At 43.3% G+C, this 22,692-nt stretch overlaps 1 protein-coding gene across 2 annotated transcripts in view; it reads right to left on the reverse strand.

Annotated features, from left to right (window-relative positions):
• Positions 1-16,131: 16,131 nt before the first annotated feature.
• The window catches only part of LOC124723064 (histone-lysine N-methyltransferase SMYD3), a 104,663-nt gene continuing 98,102 nt past the window's right edge, over positions 16,132-22,692 (reverse strand). For both annotated transcript variants that reach the window (XM_047248241.1, XM_047248242.1), the window contains exon 9: positions 16,132-16,536. In XM_047248241.1, the coding sequence (XP_047104197.1) occupies positions 16,326-16,536 (211 nt within the window). In that variant the 3' untranslated portion in view covers positions 16,132-16,325. The remainder of the gene's footprint in view (positions 16,537-22,692) is intronic.

The raw sequence follows: 22,692 nt of genomic DNA on the forward strand, positions 1-22,692 counted from the left end.
TGCAAAGAGACTGAAATCAACAAAGATCCCTAATGGCGTGGGCAGGGATTATGATTACTATATGAACCCCTCTTCATGAAATAGTACAGGTGAATCGGCAAGGTTTAACTGCTGTCAGGTATCGTGATGAGATCTTGGGACCTCATCTGTGGTTGTTGTGAGGTGCTGTGAACCCAGGTGTTGTAGTGATGGATGATAATGTTTGACCTCATAGAGCATGGGTGGTTGATGTTTTCTTGTAAACTGAAAATATTGCACGCGTGGTGTGGCCTGCTTGCTCTCCCGATTTTAACCCCCTAGAGCAACTCTGAAATGCACAAGGGAGATGGCTTGCATAATGTCACCATCCACCAAACACTTTCCAAGACTGTGAGCAGCTACCTCTATAGGAAGAATGGGTGTTACTGCCTCAACGTGAGACTGATGACCGTACCATTGCTGTGCTCAAGCACTGACACCACGCCATCCTAGTCACTGCCCAGTTGGTGCCCCTTAACAGCTGTCACACTGTCCTTGTCAGTTCTGTCCATTGTTGTGACAATTGGTGCCACCTCTGCTCTGATGGCATCACATCAGCACAACAATTAAGAAAACTACTTTCTTCCTTATTTTGTAATGTGGAGCAAGCTGAATATGACTCATTGTAAATACATTTTGTTAAAATCAACAGATAATACCAACACTTTTATCTTTTGTGTCATTTTAAAGACTTTTCTGTTTTAAAGGTACCCTCCAATAGATCAAGATCACTTTCAAATTTTGGCATAACCCGTCCAAGGGTTTTCACCAACTGTCATTGTTAAGTCATCACAAGATCCCTAAATGGTCCTGGAGAAGGATGAGGGATGTGCATGTTGAGCAGTCAGACTGAGTGGAAAGTTTTATTGAAAGGTTTAGTAGAATTAGAAAACAAATTATTTCTTTTTTTCTTTGGATTTCTCACATAGTCGGCTGTGTCTTACAGTTGATTTATAGCTGAACTTGGGCTGGTGCAGTACCAGATGTTTCTAGATACTGCACGATCCACATGAACAGCATGCCCACACCAGGTACTGCTGAAAGATGTTATGGCAACGCATTGCTGATGGGACACATCCAAAGTACCCTCTGCCAGCCAATCAGAGGGCTGATAACAGTCAAGTGGGGGATGTGGAGTGGGCTGGTGAGAGCATACCCGTACCACAGCTTTCATCCAAGTCAGACATGTTCTACTTTTCCTCTGTTCAAGCAACATACGCCTCAGTCTAGCTGCGGCAGCCTCCTGCCGCCACAGTTTGTATTTTCTTTTACCTCTTAGTAGTAGGTCATGGAGTAATAAACCCCAGTCAGTGATCTAAACACTTCTAGTTTTGACTTTTCAACAAATTTCCTGACACTTCTGGGAGCCCACTTCCTGCTGAAGTCCTAATCTCAGTCCATCCATGCACAGTACATTCCACAATAAGAAACTTTAATTGAACAAGCACATCCACTTTCACACTAAGAAAAGATTTGTAAAGACCTTCACATGGTATGTCTTGACATACAGATGTGAAACCTGGTCATTAGCAAAGCAGGAGAAAGCTTGCGTTGCAGCTGTGGAAATGTGGTTCTGGAGGAGAACTACACGAACTAGATGGACTGACAGAAAAATGAATGGGATAGAGCTACAAAAAATAGGAGAGAAGAAAGAACTACTGATAGTTACAGGCCAACAGAAAGCAAAACACATTGGACCCTTAATTAAATGAGATATACTTTTACAAAAAAATTTTAAAAGCAAGATTACAGGACAGAAAATGAAGGGATGGCTGAGAACACCCTATTTAGAAAATATAATCAGTGAGGTTGGATGTACTTGATATATGGAGATGAAAAGAGTGAAAGCTGTGGCTGCAGAGCAAAGACTTAGCCTTTTGAAAGAAGAAGAAGAAGAAGAAGAAGAAGAAGACATGGAGAATATTAAGATGTTTGTAATTTTTGTCACACAAATAAAACACTTTATTGTGTGTTGTTTGTAGTATAAAATGCCACTGTACCTTTTACTTCATTGCCAGTTTATGAACAAATAAGATAAATATAAAAGTGTTACATTATTGTTTTGATAGTTTTGTTTTAGTTACTGCTTGGTAACATTCCTGTTCCCAGAAATTAATTACTATTTGGTATGTTAGCACAAACATATCTGTTCAAGAAATGTGATAACTGTCAACAATAAATTCCTGGGGAACTCCATATGCCATTCAATTTTTGGCCACCATTTTATGGTGTAAGAAAACCCTGGTTAGCTTTTTACCTTGGCAGTGCTTTTGTTTAAAAAAAACATTTGTCAACTACTGTATCACCATGCTAAATTATTTTTTATTTTATTGTGCATTTGAACTATTAAAATGTAGTTTTTTGTTTTGAATACTTTTCTAATACGAATCTTATCACTGAAACAAATTTTATAATTACCAGTTGCTGGCAGTTGTTGGCTATGAGGATATAAAATTTAATTTAAGTAAAGGACTAATGCAGTTGGACGTCTCTTAACATACTCTGAAAAATGATGATGTGCTGTACATTGTAATCTTATGCAGCATGTGTATCACATACTAACAGTTATGTACATGCAGATTTTTATTTGAAGATTACAGTTTTTCAGTATTTTATAGCTGTTCAGTAGTCACAGTTCCATTTTCTTCAATTGCACAGTGCTGGTGAACATTAATTATTAAGAATCAAAATAGTAACACTTCTTGCACAATTTTTTTATTGTAAGTCCACATAATATAAAATCAATGAAAAAATAGTCTAGATCATGATAATAATTTTATTAAAATGTCCAGTTTTGGCCTACTCTTAGGCCATCTTCAGACAGCACTGTGGAAGATACAAAACGTGCTAGTTACGTAAAGAAGTCAGTGACTTAAAGTAAGTTATACATATTAAAATCGAAGAGGTGTTACTCATGAGCTGAAGTCGTCAATGCGTATAACAGTCAATTGACCTCAGTCGCTGAAACTGCTGCTGGTAGCTACGCAGCATTGCGTTATATAGATCTGGTGAGGATGTGTTTGTGTTATATGACACCAACATCAGCCAACGAGGAACGATTTACATAAATTACATATCATTTGAAGATACAGTTTATCTAAAAGTGAATAATTATAAAAAGCAGTGCCAATAGGACAGAACAGAAGGTTAAAAACAGTCAGAAATGTAATAAAATCATTTAAAGATTATTTCTCTTATTTCTTGCAGTACCGTCTGGTAGAAATAATTTATTTAACTAGTATAAAATGTCCATAGCATTGGTTGTTTAATCAATAGTGTGTGTGAATAAAATAAAGAAATGGATTAATGTAAAATAATTATCATCTATGATAATTATGCAGTAATTACACTGAGTTCTGAATAATATGAAATTTAGTACAACACTGGCGCACTCATCTGGCCTGAACTTGCTCTCTATGGACGCTGTTGTCATGGAGATGTCAGTGACATCATATAGCACAAACACATTCTCACCAGATCTATATAATACAATGCTGCCTATCCAACAGCAACAGTTTCAGTGACTGAGGTCAACTGATGGTTATACACATCATCAGCTTCGGCTGATAGGTAATGTCTCCCAATTTTAATATACACAAATTACTTTATTTTAAGTCACACTGACTTCTTCATGTAACTAGCACATTTTCTATTTTTCACAAGTCTTTCTGAAGATGGTCTAAGACTAGGCCAAAACTGGTAATTTTAATAAAATAACCATCATGATCTAGACTGTTTTTTTAATTGATTTTATATAGCTTACAAGATCGGTGTTTCCCAACAATGCTATCAAAAATTAAAAAAAGGGACACAAAGAACTTAGAGGCAACAGTATTAGATGAACAGACAAAATTTACTAGAATATTGAAATGTATGCTTGTGAACCCACAAATTTTTCTTCACAAATTTACCACCATACAGCATACATAACAATTACTTCATTGCACAGCGGAGGCACAACATGTTCAAATCAGCATTTGCAAACCAGTATCTGTAAACTTGCAGTACTCCTGAATTGTTTTCTTTACACTGTCTACAGCTCATTTAATAATCAAAAGATTTGGAGTTTGATTCAGTGGTGGATACATATGGGGGGCATGCGCCCCCTGCTTGCGAGGCCGCCTGCATTGCAACCCACGCCATCTCCGCCGGTCAGCCCACACACTATTTGTTCGTTTCTTTTGTCAGTTGATGCGACTGAATTGAGTAATTGATTCGTTGTGCTTTCCTATGTAGCACGTGCATCTGCATCATCGTATTTTAAATGTTTCTGTCTGGCACATAGATAGCAAACACATACCTACGAAAAAATTTGCAGCTATTCTAGTGATCTTGATACATTATTCCATCTGGCATTTTTTCGAGAAAAGTTGCAAATAACCTACTATTTTGTGATTAAAAAGAGACTAATGGGAGAGGTTCTTCAATACAAGCAAACGAGCATAAGCACCCTTAATGATCATGAACCTGTTATGCAAGGGTTGTCCGTTTGTCCTACATCTGACTACCCTACTTTGCACACACTGTACAAAATATTTGCTTGACTACCTGCATCTATTGCTACAGTAGAAAGAAGTTTTTCAACATTGCAGCATACAAAGACATGACTGAGGTCGACACTGAAGGAGGATCGACTTATGGCTAAGCTCTGTTGAACACTCACCCTGACATTGATTGTCCTATTGACGATGTAATTAACCAATTTGCCAGGAAGAATAGACACATAGAATTCATCATTTAAGGAAGATAACCACAATTGTAACTTTTTTATATCATAAGATGGCACTGTGTTGTATATGTGTATAATCAGTTTACATAAAACTTTCTTAAACTTTGCATGCGACTTGATTATTTTTTATTACGGTAAAAGTAAAGGTAGCTAAAGATATCTTTAGTGCCCCCTCCTTGAGGTTTTTCTGTATCCGCCACTGGTTTGATCCCAGACTGATTCTATCTACAGCTGTTTTCCATGACTTAACATAAACTAGGATGTCAAGCATATGCCACCTCTGACACAACAAAATTTCATTTCACACAGAGTGCAGAAGCACAATCTGTACTTAGGACACTTCTTGCTGAGAAGTGTACAAAGATAAACTTACTTTACTACCAAGGCGAAATCAGTTTTTAGATCAGGAATGGTAGTGTTTCAGATACATTGTGACACTTTTTGACTGTTCACCAGTGACACTTGCTAACTTTTCACATGTTAATGTGATGAATGTTTATCATGAGCAGACAAGCAGTCCAACTAGTTAGGAGAATGTTACTAAGGCTTCCTTAGGTGGTTTCCTAACTTCTCAAAATCTGCACCCTCATATTTCATTAGGTGGTTTCCTAACTTTTCAAAACCTGCACCCAAAAGTGTGTCTATCTGATCACCTCAGATGTGTTGTTTATGATGCAATGGTTCTTCTGCCAGTAACTCTTCAGCAAGTGTTGAATATATTGCAGCTGACATGGTTTTTGATATCTATAAAACCCTACCAGCTAGCTAATAATCACTCCAAGGCTGTCTAGCCATTGTCCATGATGCACACAGTGATTACTCTGGATGTTAACAGGCACTAGTAATAAAGTGACAAGACACTTAGCAATAATAGCTGAGTAGCACAGTCACCATGGTGTAGTGGTTATGATATTAGACTGTCACATGGAGGGTTGTGAGTTCAAAACTCACCTGAACTGTAGAATTTTAATTTCAATATTCGGTTCGAGTATATTTTAGAAGTATCCACAAATGTCAAGAATCATTGTACTGGAATGTTCTGTAACTGTATATATACCGTATGTGTTCTGGCTGGAGGCAGTTCGCTCCGCACTTTTGTATGTGCAAGTGCTGAATAAACCTTCGTTAAGTGAAGTTAGTGTTCGTCATTCATCTAATTACACCTTCTCCTACATGACAATATGATATCATTTCTACTCCCACAATGCCTGTCATTCTAAACATGGACATAAATCCATAAAAGTCATGAACAGCCCAGACAAGTGAACTATAAATAATAATGAACAACACACACAATTTAGTAACTGAGAAGGGTTGTGTTTTATGGTGTAACTCACATCCATAAAGTACTGGAAAGGTAGTACACAAAATCAAGATATATTGGAAAAAGGTAAAGTAAGGAGCAGATTAAATCTAATATTTTAGTACTGTGCAGCAGGTGAGAAAGCTGCCCCCCCCCTCCCCCCCTCCTCCCAATCACTGCTAGTACACCTCAGATATGAAAATCAACGAGAAATTCGTAATGCAGTGGAGTGAGAGAATTGTTATGCACAGGATTGCATACTATAATCAAAACATGCCAGAACATTCTTAATAAAGAATCAGCCTAGTTAAACCTATTAACTAAATTATATTACTGAAACTGTAAATTCATATGCAGCAGAACGATGAATGTGATGATTAAAGAATCAAAAAATGTAACAGGAGAAAGTGCTCCTGAAGGAATTTAATGACTGCTTACTTCCAACAGAAGACACTGAAACAATCATTCTTATATTAAACTTCACTATTCCTCTTTTTTTATGAGAGCGACTGCAGGAACACTTCCATATTTACTGACAGATGAGGTAAATTGGGCTTATGGTAACAAAGTCTACTTCCTAAATGGTGCGGATGAAATAAAGAGCACAGATATGTCATAAATAAACACACAACACTTTAAATAATTTAAGAGTAAAGGAGACCACTCATCAAATAGCAGGAGTGTTGATTTGTATCAACATCCACACACAAAAGAAAAAGAAAGCTTGCTACTTTTCAGAATCAATCCCTTGTCAAGCTAGAGCTGTGCCCCTACATTGTGATGGCTCGACACACAATGCTGGTATGGAATTTTGGCAAGTTGATTACTGTGGGGTGGTGTTTATGTTGGGTGGAGAGAGTAGATGAGGAGAGAGGCAGAAGGCAGGAAGAGGGGGTTGGGGTGGGTAGCTAATAGCTCAGAGGGAGTCAGTAGGTTTGCTGCATAGGAATGTTGGAGGAAGGGGTGGCAGGTGCATGGGCTAGACATTTGATATTGGGAGGGAGTGACAGAATGGAGAAAGGGGAAACTGTTGGATGGAGGGTGTGGGGACAGTAGGCCAGGAGGGTTATGGGAGATAAGGATGTGTTGCAAACATAACTCCCATCTGTGTAGTTCAGAAATGCTTGTGGTGGACAGAAGGATCCAGACAGTCCAGGCTGTAAAGCAGCCATTGAAAATGAGCATGTTGAGCTCAGTTGCATGTTGAGGCACTGAGTGGTCATCACTGTTCTTGGTCACAGTTAGCAGGTGGCTATTTATTCTGGTGGAAGCTGGTTGGTCGTCATACTGACATAAAAAATTGTACAGTGACTGCAGCAGAGTTGTTATAAGACATGGCTGCTTTCACAGGTGGCCCTGCCTCTGATGGGGTAGGATAAGCCAGTAACAGGAATGGAGCACGAACTGCTGGGTGGATGGGTTTGGCAGGTCTTGCACCTGGGTCATCCACAAGGATATAATCCCTGTGATAAGGGGTTGGCATTGGGAGTGGCACAGGGATGGACCAGGAAATTGTGTAGGTTTGGTGGGCAATGGAATACCACATAAGGAGGGTGGGAAGGATACTGGGTAGGAAGTCCCTAATTTCTGGGCATGATGATACACAGTCACAGCCCTGGCAAAGGATATGTATGGTTCAGCTGTTCCAGTCCAAGGTGAAACTGGGTAACATGGGGGCGCTCCTTTGAAGGCCATTTCTCGGGAGTTGTGGAAGGATCAGGAGTGTGTGATGGTATCACACAGGCAATCTGTTTGCAGATTAGTGTTGGGGGCAGAGCATATCTGTGAAAGAACTCGTGAGCCCTCAGCATAATGGGTAAGGGAGTGCTTGAACTGCAGATACAAAGTCCATGGATGGGCAGACTCTACGTGAGTGATTTTATGGTGTGGAAGCGATGACAGCTGTTGGAATGTAGGTACTGTTAGTGGTTAGTGGGTTTAATATGTGAAGATATAACCATCAGAGGGGTGGAGGTCAACATCCAGAAAGGTGAAACATTGGACCAAGGGGGACCAGGTGCTGTTACTGGATGGGACAGAAGGTGTTCATGTTGTGATGGAATGAGGATAGAGGATCTTGGTCCTGAATCCAGATCATGAAGATATCATCAATGAATCTAAACCAGACGGGGTTTGGGGTTTTGGGAGGCTAGGAAGGTTCCTGCTACATGACCCATAAAAAGGTTGGCACAGGAAGATGCCATGTTGGTACCCATGGCTGTGCCATGGATTTGTTTGTACACCTTCCCTCAAAGGAGAAGTAGTTGCATGTCATGATGTTGTTAGTAAGGTGTCTGAGGAATGTGGCAGTGGGTTTAGAGCCTAAAGGAAATTAGGAGAGGTAGTGGTCGATAGTGGCAAGGCACTGGGCATGAGTGATGATGTTTAGGGAGATGGCATCAACAGTGATGAGTAGATATCATATTTAGAAAGAACTGAGGATGCATAAATGTAAATTAACATAACTAAGGGCATTATGGTTAATTATACCACAAACTGTGTTTCAGTTCATAACTTTTATTTCAGTGATAGAAATTCAAGTTTCAGCAAATACATATGACCCGAAACTGATTACGTAATGTTATCAGGAATCAATATTTTTCATTACATTCAAGAAAGAGAGAGACAGGGACAATTCACGTATTCTTTTTGTTTGTTGCCACGAGTCTAAGAAGAATAATTCTGCATAGATACATACAGAACTAATTGTAAGACACACATCTAACAGCCCCAAATTTTTCTTGTTCTTTCACCATCTTCTGCACCACTAGGTTTTCCTACATTCCAACTACATGCCAGTTTATAAGTTAGCACTAATTTGAGATGTCTTGTGTTGTCCTTCCTATATATGTGTACACCAGGTGGTGGCAGTACTTAATAACTGTATATTACTAGGGCTTGTAAAGTACAAATTCAGATCTTGTATACTGTCCATGCGTAGTGCAGGTGGGTGGCATGGTCGGATTCTGACCATAGAAATCATATGGCGATACACCTCGTTGTGTAGGCCACATGACAATACAGGCAGTTCACTCGTACACACGATTGTTATTGTTATTGAACTCAGGTAGAACACGCGAAGAGCGTCACAAACTGTCATCAGGGTCACCATTGTGGGAGTTTGGGTCCTTATCGTTATAAATAACAACCCGTTGATCCACTTGTTAAAACAATGAGAACATTTATTGTCACACTTCAGATATATGTCATTACACATCGAAAGTATCACAAAGAAATTATTATTATTATTATTATTATTATTATTATTATTATTATTATTATTATTATTATTATTATTATTCATTATTATTTGTACTGTTTTATTCTTGCAGATGATCCATCTTATTTTTAGTGTGTCAAGAATAGAATGGTGTTACAGAACAACACGACGGTCAGATGAGCAGATCAGGTAACTAATCAAGAGGCACTGAAATGAACTGAGAAGAATAACACTCTGTGGCATAACATGATTGAAAAGAGTAACATGATATGACAAATCCTGAGGCATCAATGAACTTGCTAATAAGAACCATGTGCAATATGTAAAAATTGTGGAGAAAGACCAAGATTTACATATAGTATGAAGATTCAAATCAATGCAGTTTGCAGTAGTTACAAAGAGACTTGCACTGGATAGATCAGTGTAGGCAGCCACATCAAACTAATCTTTGGACTGCAGACAACAGAAACATGGATGATGGGGCAAATATTGTCACACAGAGCCAGTTTTAGATTTAGATCCTTACTTGCTGTCTCAGTCAGTTTATACTGTATAGTACTTGCGGCAACACTGACGTGCCATAACATCTCTGGCGTGCAAAAAACTCTTTGGGCCAAGGCGGCCATTATGTTCTGTCTATGTGATACTTTTGATGTGTAATGACGTATCTCTGAAGTGTGACAATAAATGTTCTCATTGTTTTAACAAGTGGATCAACGGGTTGTTATTTATAACGATAAGGACCCAAACTCCCACAATGGTGACCCCAATGACAGTTTGTGACGCTCTTCGCGTGTTCTACCTGAGTTCAATAACAATAACAATCATGTGTGTATGAGTGAACCGCCTGTATCGTCATGTGGCCTACACAACGAGGTGTATTGCCATATGATTTCTACGGTCAGAATCCGACCATGCCACCCAACTGCACTACGCATGGACTCTATACATCGAACACTTCGAGGCCCTCCGACCTGCGAGTGGATTGTAGTACCACAACACTCACAGACAACGCGTATGTACCGCCCACCATCTTGCCTCAAGATAGTTCTTTCGAACATACAGGACAAAGTGTGATAAGAGATCCGGACATTCCACTGCTAACGCTGCACGCTCAGGGGTGCACAACCCCCCTCAGAAGTTTGCACCAACTTTCAGAGCAGTGCCACTACACGGCTGCTACATCATCCGTGCCGCAAATCAGTTCCGCACCTGGCTACGCACAGCCTCAATTTTCTGATTGAACTGAACTGAACACTGTATAGTGAATGTGACCTCTCCTAGTACTTCGTCCATTTTTGCTAGACATCAGACAGCAATAACGACTGATCTGAGGGGTGTAACAGTTTACAGGCCCCTGGGCCTAACCCCCCCCTCCCACCCCCCCGGCAGACACCATATTGATATTGACTGCTCCCACACCTGTGGATCTTACACACCCAGTGGTCACGGATTCCAAACCAACTAAGTTACCTAAACTAACCGACTTTTGCAAAAACGCAGCCCAACACATAGTTCACATTAGTCAACTCTATTGTTGCCACCACAGGCATTGACTCGGAAGAATCACGCTTCGTGTGTTTGATGAGACATTTGCATGACCATTTGGATTTGATTAGCAACATTGTGATCAGCCCGCCGCCTTCAACGAAATATACGAACGCAGAAAGACTCATTTGTGAAAGACTTTCTCGAGCTCCGGACAAGATTATTCATCATATCATTCACGAGGAACACCTGCATGACCTCATCCCTTCGGGACTATGGTGACGACTCCGCGCCCTCGCACCTTTGGATTTGCTACCCGATACAGCGTTATGGTCGATGTGGCTCATCAAAATGCCAGAAGCATTACAACTACAGCTCCTGTGACTCACCAACAGCACCTTGGACGAGAAGCTTTCTGTCACAGATTGAGCTTTCAGGATTATTAACAGGTGAGCGCACAGCATGAAGAGTGGGGGTAGCGATCTCAACAGCACGTAACCCCCCCTTCCCCCTCCAGGATTTGGGCGAGCTTGATTCCTCAGTGCTCACGCTACGACAGTGGTGACATCTGCCCACCGTTGCGGGGAACCAGATACAGCCTCCACGACATTCGCCATGATGACCGACACCGCACTGCAGTGCTCCACAATGGACACCAGGAGCTTTACATCACCCCCGCCTAATGCAGCCTGGCCACTGTGTTGGTTCCACGCCAACTTCGGCGACGCGGCCAGGAAATGTCACAGCCCTTACGCGGCGGGAAATGCAGCTCACGAGGTGCCATAGGTGCAGCGTCTTGCGCACAGGAAGAAAGACACCTTACAGCAGCAACAGCATCTAACACGGTAAGCACCGACGGTTGTCTATTCGCTCTTGACCTAGTCTCAGGAACTAAATTCCTCGTTGACAGTGGTGCTGATATGAGTGTAATACCCCAAGCTCTCGCACCTACTGTGTTAACTTCCTCGCCCAGACTGTTCCGCGCGGCTAATGACTCTCATATCAAAGTGTTAGGTATGGCGCCTTTAATGCTCAAACTGTCAAAAGACTTGAAGTTTTTGTGGACTTTTCATGTGATACAGGTGACTTGTCCGGTCTTAGGCATTGACTTTCTGCAACACCACAAATTTTTGCTAGACATACCGCGAAGTACATTAGTCCACCAACCTTCGCAAAAGACTATCGCCCTTACGGCCACTGCGTCTGTATCACCCATTCGGTCAACAAACATTGACTTTTCACTATTGCATACCGAATGTGCTCTTCCTGCAGCCAAGTTAACTAGTAAAAGTTGTGACGTGCTACTACAACAACAAGAAATCAGTGAACTCAATCAAACGCAGGCCATGCTCACCTCCCTTATCGAGCGTACCGAACAGACATTACAGAGCACGAAATCCGAACTCGCCTCACATCGAGGTATTCGCTCAAACTGGTGTGTGCTCAAATCACTGACTCATTGCATGAGTGTTCGAACGCTGACACACCCCGCGCGCGTAGCATGTTATCAATCACGAGCGGTGCATGTCACAAACTCAATATGACTGAGGGCCCTCCGGTCAGACACCGACCACGACGTCTGAATCCACACAAACTCAAAGTGGCAAAAGCAATCATCTCAGACCTATTAAAAGCAGGCATTGTACGCCCATCCTCCAGTGACTGGTCGTCAATGATTTATCTCACACCGAAGAAGGATGGTTCCTACAGACTCTGTGGCAACTATAGACATCTCAATGACTGCACAATCATGGACAATTATCCAGTACCAATCATTCAGGACTTCGCTTCTCAGTTGGCAGGCGCTAAAATTTTCAGTGTGGTAGACTGTGAGAAAGCGAATCACCAAATACCAATGTACAAACAAGATATCCCTAAAACGGCCATCACCACACCCTTTGGCCTCTTTGAATATGTTTACATGCCTTACGGATATCTTAGATAGAGTGTTACAACCCCTACCTTTCTGCTACGCATACCTGGATGACATTTTGATCTTTTATTCCTCTTGGGAGGAACACGAGCTTCACATCCAGGTACTGTTTGACTCATTACAATCCCATGGTGTGATCGTCAACAAAGACAAATGCAAACTGAGACAGGATTCTGTTGTTTTTCTGGGACACATAGTTTCAGCTGATGGTATCCGGCCCACACAAGAGAAAATAGACATTATCAAACAGCTGCTGATACCAGAATCATACCATGAACTCCGCTGGTTCTTAGGAATGATCAATTTTTTCCGCCGCCACATTCCAAGAGCTGCCAAACTACAGGTCCCCCTCACAGACACACTGCGTGGGCCACAAACGTCAGGTGACAGGCGCGTGCCGTGGACAGAGGTCATGCGTGCGTCTTTCAAAAAACTCAAAACTGCACTCCCGGAAGCCATCACGCTTGCCCATCCACACCCGGATGCAACACTTTCGCTCACCATGGATGCTAGCAAAATATCTATCGGCGCAGTACTTCAACAACACAGAGGAGAGGTAGCGCAACCTCTTAAATTCTATTCAAATAAACTTTCTCCCTCTCAGTGCAAATGGTCCGCTTTCGACAGAGAGCTCTTAGCTGTCTACGAAGCCATTAGATATTTCCGCGAAGACGTCAAGGGACGCCCCCTCACGATCTTTACAGACCACAAACCTCTCGCCCAAGCACTCACAAACCCTCCAGCCAACCCACCTCCTACGAGGTTCCATTATTTTGACCTCATTTCACAATACACAACTAATGTACAATACGTTCGGGGATCCAACAACATAGCCACTGATTATTTCTCCTGGATCTCGGGCATATCTTCCTCAATCGACGTTGACGCTCTTGCTCGAGCACAAACAAATGATGACTCCTTGGTGAGCCTTTTATCTGACAATAATCACTTTCTGCGCCTGGTGCGCAAGATGATCCCCGGCAAATGTTTGGAGCTATGGTGTGACACTCCCACTGGCGTGCCATGTCCCCATCGTCCCCTCCTCTTTGCGTTGCTTGGTGTTATGACGCACTGCACAGTCTTGCCCACCCAAGCATTCGCGCAACTAGGCACATCATCGCCAAGCATTTCGTATAGCCTTTGCTTCGCAAAGACTGCCGCGACTGGTGTCGCACTTGTATTTTGTGCCAGCGGTCCAAAGTTGGACGCCACTGCACGCCCCCTTCAGGTGTCTTCCACTCTCCTTCTGGCAGACTCCGCCACATCCACATTTACATTGTTGGCCCCCTTCCCCAGGTGGATGGTTACTGATACTTGCTTACTTTTATTGACAGAACAACTAGATGGATCGAGGCAACCCCTCTAGCCGATATTTCGGCCAAAACAGTCACCAACGCTGTCATCTCCACATGGGTCGCATGTTTCGACTGCCCCGAAACCATTAATACAGACCAAGGCCATCAATTCGAGGATATCCTCTTCACAAAAATGTGCGAGCTCTTCGCCGTCGGCCGCATTCGCATGACAGCCTACCACCCCCAATCAAACGGCTTAGTGGAGCGATGGCACCGCACATTAAAGACAGCACTAATGTGCCACGAGAAACGGTGGTTACATGCCCTTCCGTGGGTACTGCTAGGCCTCTGTTCGGTATATAAAGATGACCTGCAGTGCTCGGTGACCCTAACAGCTGAGTTTGTCGAGCCTTCACCGCTCCAAGATACCATCAAATACCCCGTGCTAATCGAGAACATACAACAGACAATACGAGCACAGAGAGCACCCACTCCAAAAGCACACACTCCGCCTAAAACATTCGTGCACCAGCGGTTAGCCACGTGTGAAGCTATGATGCTTAGGGATGATACAGTGTGCGCCGCCATGCAACACAGGCCCTTAAAGGGTACTTAGGCACTCGTCAAATACATTCGACATCTGTATCAAGGGCAAACCCTCGACAGTGTCAGTGTCTCGACTCAAGCCGGCGTGGGTCACTGCAGACGACAACACCTCCAGCGACCCGACGCCACAGACCACGACGGACGACGACCTCCACACCGCCGCCTCCTCAAGGGACGATACGTCGAGCACGCCCCCTTTCTCAATGCCGGGAACCCTCACTGCGCAGAGTACGGGGTCCACGCCCTTCACCCCACCCTCTCCTGCTACGCCCACCACACCCTTTTCATCTGACATTCAACAACCCACTACCGTCTCCATCGACGTCTCACACTTTTCACCGTCTGACATCTGTATAGCTACCACAAATGACAAATGATTCTCTCTTAGTCATCCATGCACCCCCCCCCCCCCCCTGCTCCACCGACGATGATGACAGCTTCCACCCTTCCGTTCTCCACTCCTCACTGATCCCCAATTCCTTAGATCCTTCCCTCATTCAACCTTTCATTGATGCCACGGGGACACTGTATGTGTTGTACCCCGTGTCTCCGTCTATTCCTCCCACCCCGTCTGTCACCTCACAAACCAGTCGCTGCATACTCCCACCGGTGTGGCACCATGATTACATTTTTCCATCCAAAAGGGCTTGAACCCCCACCCCGCCCCGCCCATTTCCCCCTCCGGACGAAAACGGCGCGACACCTACACCCTCCCCCCACAACAGCCAGAGCCTCGTGCTCCACACTGCAGTGGGGAGGCCTCTGTGGCAACACTGACGTGCCACATCTCTGGCACACAAAAAACTCTTTGGGCCAAGGCGGCCATTATGTTCAGTCTATGTGATACTTTCGATGTGTAATGACGTATATCTGAAGTGTGGCAATAAATGTTCTCATTGTTTTAACAAGTGGATCAACGGGTTGTTATTTATAACAATAAGGACCCAAACTCCCACATACTCAATATCAAAGGATTAAATTTTGGTATAATTTTTTTTCACAATTTCAAAACAGTTCTTTATCCTTCCAGAAGATGATGACTATAATACCTTGAAAACTTACAGTAATTTTTTGAGTGCCTTTTCTTCATATTTCTTGATGTTAGTGCTGCACATACCACCTGCTGCTAAGCACTCTATTGTACCACTTGTTTCCTTTTCACCCAAATCGCACAGAAAATCATAACTGAATTTTTTGCGAGCAATAATGTCAATGCTCCCAACTACAGCAGAACAACAACAATTTCATTGCTTCAGCACTGCAGCAAAATAGTAGCCTCTACAGAATTTGTAGACTATTATTATAAGGGAAACTTTAGGATGAAAAGAACAAACACAAACGAGGAAAGGTAAGCATCACCTACAGCTGACAGAAGCATTGCACAAAGATGTATCTGACAGTATATGAAATGACATTAACCTTTAAACGAGCTAGCACTTCTTTTTGGAAAAAAGAACTCAAAAGCTAGTGTAATGCATGTGTGTATAACATATCAGTCAGCTGCAATTGAGAAGATGCCTTTCCTCATTTTTGTAAATCTTCAGACTATCATTTTACTCTCACCAGCAACAACAGGTGTCAATCCTACATCAAGTCATAAATCCAGCTGTTAACAACCAAACACCACATCCATCCACTCATAGCAATAATATGGTTTATTTTACCTCACATAGCCAGTTCCTTAAAAAAAAGGAGGTGTGGAAACAGCTTATTATATAAACAGGAAAAAAAGCCTAACTCTTTAGTTCAACGTGGCATGTTAACAACAGTGGTTCAAGCTCTGATTTATATAAAATATGATTCACACCATGAGTTAATTTTATAACATGTTCTGCTTCTTCCAGTTTATCACGTGCTGCTGAGAAGTCTCCAAGATAAACACATATCTTACCACACTTCATGAGTGAAATCCCAAGCAGAGGATGTCGTTCTCCATAATATTTCCTGTAACAGAAATATACAATGGATATGGTAGAAAGAAGAGCTTATTTTCTTTCACAAGAGGAACAGGAAAATATTGCAGAGCATGAGGAGGAATAGGAGGAGGAAGATAATGAAATCTTGAAGTATCGTCTCTGGGTATATACTCCCTTTGTCAGAAAGGTTCCAGGATAGAGTTTTTTTTAAGTTTGCAATACTAAAATGGAACAAATGTTATTTTTATGTTACCTAGTATGTGTATGTCCTTGAAATGACCTTGGCCATATTTCCTGGCAAGCTCAATAGGTGGCAGGGCTGTGCTTAGCAACACACTTGGTTCTTGGCACATTAGTTACGGTGACACAATGGATGCTGATTGTGAGCAAAGAGAGAACATTAAGTTCTGCATTAAGCTCAGGAGAACCCAAATGTGAATTTTGGACAGCAATTAAGCAAGCATATGCAGGCGAGGCACTTTCAAGATGTCATGTTTTCGGGTGGCACAAAAAGTTTCAAGAAGGCAGAGATTCAATGCGAGATGGACGAGCCCAGAGCTGGTCACAAGTCTACTTCACATACCAATGCAAACATGGAACACATAAGGCAGTTGTTGCAAGAAGACAGTCATGTAACTGTGCGTGTGATATCATAAGAACTTAATTTGAATCCTGTTGTGTGTCATAAGATTTTAGGCGACGATTTAGGGAAATGGAAACTTAATGCAAAGCTTGTACCTCACACACTAACAGTCAAACATAAAGAGGAAAGACAAAGAATTTCTGCTGAACTACTGGACAGAGCCACATGTGATCCCACATTTCTGTCGAAAAGTATTGCTCAAGATGAAAGTTGGTGCTAAAAGTACAACCCTCACATGAAGCATCAAAGTGCTCAACGGCAGAGTCCTGAATCATCAGCCTCAAAAAAAGACAAGTGACAACCTATGAGAACAAAGGCAATGTTGATTGCTTTCTTTGATAGTAAAGGATTAGCTCACCATGAGTACATTCCTCCAAGTCTAAACAGTTAACCAGGCTCTTTACATCAAAGTCTTGAAGCATTTGCAACAAGCTATTTGATGTCACTGTCCTGATTTGTGGCACTCTTAGGACTGGTTCTACCTGCATGACAATGACCGACCCCATACTGTTTTACCTGCTACTGAGTATCTGGCCAGACATTCTGATATTGCCATCCACCATCCCCCACATTAACCTGACCTCACTCCTTGTGATTTTTTCTTGTTTCCATGAGTGAAAAGGTGACTGAAAGGAAACCTTCATCAAGATATTGTAGACATCCAACAGGCCATGACAAATGACCTTATAAGCATCGTCCCAGTGGAAAATTTCCCTGCTTGCTTCCAAGACTTCCAGAAACGTTGGCAACTGTGTACAGATAGCCAGAGGGACTAATTCAATTGGAGCTGGGATCATCATTTGGTAAGTGCAATTTTCTATTTTAAAAAAAAAAAATAGAAGAAGACCATATCTTGGAACTTTTCTGACGGAGGGAGTATAACACCTCATTTAGGTTTTATATTACTTCAAAATGGTTGATACATACGTACTGTCACTGATGCACAGTAGGAAAGGCCCAAATATTTTAAGCTCCTGAAGCTTCAAATTACTTCACGAAGGAAATTATCATGTTGTGCTGTTGAAATCATATTGAATTTTAAAAGTCTAACAACTATCTTAAAAGATGAACAGAATGAAGTGAAGCATAGTTTTGAAAGACAATATATGGTAATAAGACCATGAAATGGCCACAGGGGGGTGAGAGGGTAGGATGGAGAAGAAAGTGGAAGGAATGGGTGAGTGTGTGCGTGGGGGGGGGGGGGGGAGGAGGGAGGGGGGGGGGGGGGGGTCAGTTAATGCGAGACATGGATGAGAGGCTCCTGTACAGGGTGTTGGAGGATGGGAAAGAAGTTGGGTGGGAGAGGATGGGACACAGGGATGACACACAGAAAATAGGTTAGCATCAAGTACAGTTACTGAACACATTTTTAACTTTGCAGCCTAGCATTTGGTCGAGCACATCACACCATAGGGGGAAAAAAAATCCACAAAAATCTCAAATGTCTTTTAATTATTTAATTTCTGTTCCAACATTATTTCAGAACTCTTAGTCCACATTTAATTTGGTAGTTACTGCCACATTGTATTGTGTTGTATTCTACTTCCATTGGACTTCTCACCTACAAAAGGAGCTTATGCATAATGTAGTGTTAGTGACTGAGGGAGGCAACAAACTACAAAATGAAGTGCCCAAATAGCAAGGAAAAATTGTATGATTATTAAGTCGAATGACCAGAACACAAGAACATAAGTTTCTTTGGATGTGAGTTAGCACTACTTGGATCAGGCAGTAAGTCAGTCACTGACATTGCACTGGACTGTTTTTACACTGATGCAAGTCCATGAGGTTGGTTGATGGAGAGCAGTGGGCTAAGTCCGAAGTCCGTAAGGCCAAGGTCGGCAGCGACTGATAGGGTACTCGAGGCCGGTTGAAGTCTGTGGATCCTGTGGCAAGATACTCTTTGTCGGCTTGACGATGTGAACTCTGATTAGCTGCTAGGTTCATCTAGCATAAGCCTGAAGTGTGAACTCACTGTAGAATGGATGGGTGGCAACTTAAATGCTCGCCCAGCAGGCGGTTGCCGGCAGAGGCATTTGACACGCAGAAGTGACATAGAGTCACAATGGCAGTGCCATTTGTGGCATTGCTTACACCTCTAGCACTAAGGCTGGATAAATACAGTCCCATGGTGGTTGCTGGAGATTCGGTTATAAAAACAACCTGGCGTGTTTGCGTTGATGTCGAACTGTTTTCTTTAGATCACCAGAAGTAGTGTCATTAGTGGGCTGGAGTTTTGGTAACCCATGGCATACAGCTGCATGCTTGGTGGCTGTGTCACAGGTGGTACCCTGGGTATACAGCATCCCTCCTCCCCTCTGCCAGATAAGACAGAACCATCTCGGAGACAAGGTAGGAGATGCCCCAGGCTGGAGGAAATGATCCGTGAGTTTGGTGTTCATAACAGTGGAGGTCTGGACACAGGGAGTGTTGCCCAAAGGTAGATGTATTGGTTGCAACTGTGGTAAATGAGTCTGCCATTGAAAAGGAATGGTAGGAACAAATCTGAAAAAGAGAAATGTACTGTGCCATTTTCTGGGTAGGTCAACCTGGCCACCAAGGGTAGCAATAGAGATGCCATTTCATTGTCGTGGAGCACAGATCCAGCCACTGATGGTGGCAATTGGGATGAAACCTGGCGCTGTCTGGGTTTGTGTTGAAATTTACAGGAGTGCGTAAATGGAGACTGAGGGAAGTTCAATTCGCAGCCTGGGGGGAGTGTGGGATGGCCCACTGGGCCAACTGCCAACAGGCCATCTGTGTGTGGGCTAGCTGCAGACGGGTGATTGTGCAAGCCACTGATGGGGGAGCAGGCTGCTGGCTGAAAGGCACGATGCCAGCAGGAAGGCACAATGCCGGCAGCAAGGCATAATGCCAGCAGGCGTGCAGGATGCCGGCAGGCGTGCAGGATGCTGATGTGGGTGGGCGTGCAGGCTGCCAGGGGGAGGGAGGGGGGATGCGCAGGCTGCCGGGGGGGGGGGGGGAGGGAGGAGGGGCGTGCAGGCTGCCGGGGGGGGGGGGGAGGGAGGAGGGGCGTGCAGGCTGCCAGGGGGGGGAGCAGGGGGGGGCGTGCAGGCTGCCAGGGGGGGGAGCAGGGGGGGGGCGTGCAGGCTGCCAGGGGGGGGGGAGCAGGGGGGGGAGGAGGGGCGTGCAGGCTGCCGGGGGGGGGGGGGGGGAGGGGCGTACAGGCTGCTGGCGGAAGGGCAGCTGCTGTCGGGACGGCAGGCTGCTGGTGGGAGGGCAGGATGCTGGCAGGTGGGTCAACTGCTGGTGGGTCGGCTGCAGGCTGGCTGCTAGCAGATGTGTCTGAGGCAGATACCCTGATGGTAGAGGTGCCAGTGACACCAGTGCACGCATAAGAATTAAAGACCAGATAGGAACCAAGAAGCAGAGTGGCAGAGGAGGTGGATTGTGTATTGTGTGCACGAGTGCAGAAAAGTGGAGGAGGCAGGATGAGGAACGAGTCCTGTGGAATCGATGGAGGTGGCAAGAACAGTGAGTGTGCACAGGAGTATGAGCATCTGGCATTGATGAGGTGCTTCAGAAGGAAAAAATAGTAACTGTTCTAAGCTGTGCAGGAGTATGAAAAGACTATTTTGTGCAAGCACAGAAGCACAAAAATCTGATGGGCTGAATGGTAGTCACTATTGGGACAGGATGCCAAAGCCAATTACTCTAGTCATTACAGTCAATGGGATGTGGACATTTAATCTTCAATCTTTGGTGCTGCATACTGTGGCTAAACTTTACAACTTTGATCCTCATTGTTGCAGCATTTGTGATTCAGGGGATGGAACATGCTATGAAATGAAGTGCCCATGTAGCAAGGAACAACTGTATTTTTATTAAATCTAATGAACAGAATACATGAACACAGTTCCTTGGGACATGTGTCTGCACTTCTTGGTTCAGGCTGAAAGTCAGTCACTGACTTTGCACTGGAATGTTCTTACACTGATGAAGTCTGTGAGATTGTGGTTATTGGTAAGCAGTAGTTTGCTCGAGGATGGATGAAATCTGAAGTCTGGAGGCTGAGGTCAGCGGTGAGACATACGGTGGTCGAGGATGGATGAAGTACAAATTCCATGAGGTTGAGGTCAGAAGTGAACAGTACAGTAGTACAGGATGGTTGAAGTCTGTGGATGACGCAGTGACAGACTCCTCGTTAGCTTGGTGATCTGAACTCCGATTGACGAGTTGCTAGGTGCAGCCGTCTTAAGTACGGAGTGTGAACTCGCTGCAGAGTGGTTGGGCAGTGACCCAGATACTCGCCCGGCAAAAGGACATCGGCAGAAGCACGTGAGTTGTGAAAGCGCGGTAGTGCGACAGTGGCAGGGTAGTTTGCGGCAGTGCTGATGCCACTAGTGGTGATACTGGTACCACGCAGTATCATAGCAGCTGCTGGAGGTTTAATTATGAAAACAACTCAATGTGTTTGTGTTGATACCAAATAGTTTTTGTTGCTCTCCAGAGGTGGTGTCCTTAGCAGGCTGGAGTTTTGGAAACCCTTGGTACAGCAGATACAGCAGATAAAACTCTGGTCAAATCAATTTAAACATATAGGTACACATAAAAGTAATTTCTATGGTTACACATTTTAAATTACAAATTATCCACTTCCATTTGTTTTGCAGCTATAATTCTATGAATTTGGCTTCTGTGCTACTAGCAAGTGTACATATCCTTATTTGGATCACTGCATTAGTATTTTTGACTGTTTATTACAAGCTGATTATTCTATACCCAGTTACTAAGTTATTTCATGACAGTTCTTACTGACTACTGTAAGTCTTCCTCATTTCCCCTTTTCAACAGAATGGTGGTGTCATCTCTACATGAAGACTGTCAAGTTTAAAAAATGAATAGTTGCTGTTCTGGTCTATGGATTTGATCAAAGTATGGTTCAACTTGTGCTAGATGTCTATGAATAATTATGGTAATTGAAAATTCTGTGTGGTGTACAAAAAATTATAGTAGTACATGTAACCACTCGATGTGTGGTTGTGGAGTGGTCAGCACGCACCTAAACTAAGATTGAAAACATTCCTGAACATTTAGAGAATGTCTTCCTTCAGAGCTAACTAGTACAACACATTCCAGCTCAGCAGCTTCAATGGTGTGGGGCATTGTGTTATTTGGAATGGATGAAAGGAGAAGGAGGTGGGAAGTGGGTGGGAAATGTAGAGGGGAGGATAGCTGAGAGCTAGAAGAAAGAGGGAGCAAGGGAGTGGGATAAGAACGTGGCACTAGTGAGCTCACTCTGGTGCAGGCGCAAGGAGCTGAATATGCACACAATGACAAACAGGAGTGAAATGGGAGATGGAGACAGAACAGAAGAAGAGGGAGTCTGTGGAGAGGACAGTGCAAGAGTAGACTAATAGGACAAATTTCAGGCATGGGGAATCGGGTAGAGGTGCATGTGGATTGGCAACTTTCTTGGTACTGAAGATTTCAATCTTTTGGACAATGTAATTAAAAATTAATTAATATTAGAGTGGCAGATAATTTAACTATCAAAGACAGAGGCTTTCGTTTACATAA

Source organism: Schistocerca piceifrons, chromosome X (assembly GCF_021461385.2).
Source record: "Schistocerca piceifrons isolate TAMUIC-IGC-003096 chromosome X, iqSchPice1.1, whole genome shotgun sequence".
Taxonomy (NCBI): Eukaryota; Metazoa; Arthropoda; class Insecta; order Orthoptera; family Acrididae; genus Schistocerca; species Schistocerca piceifrons.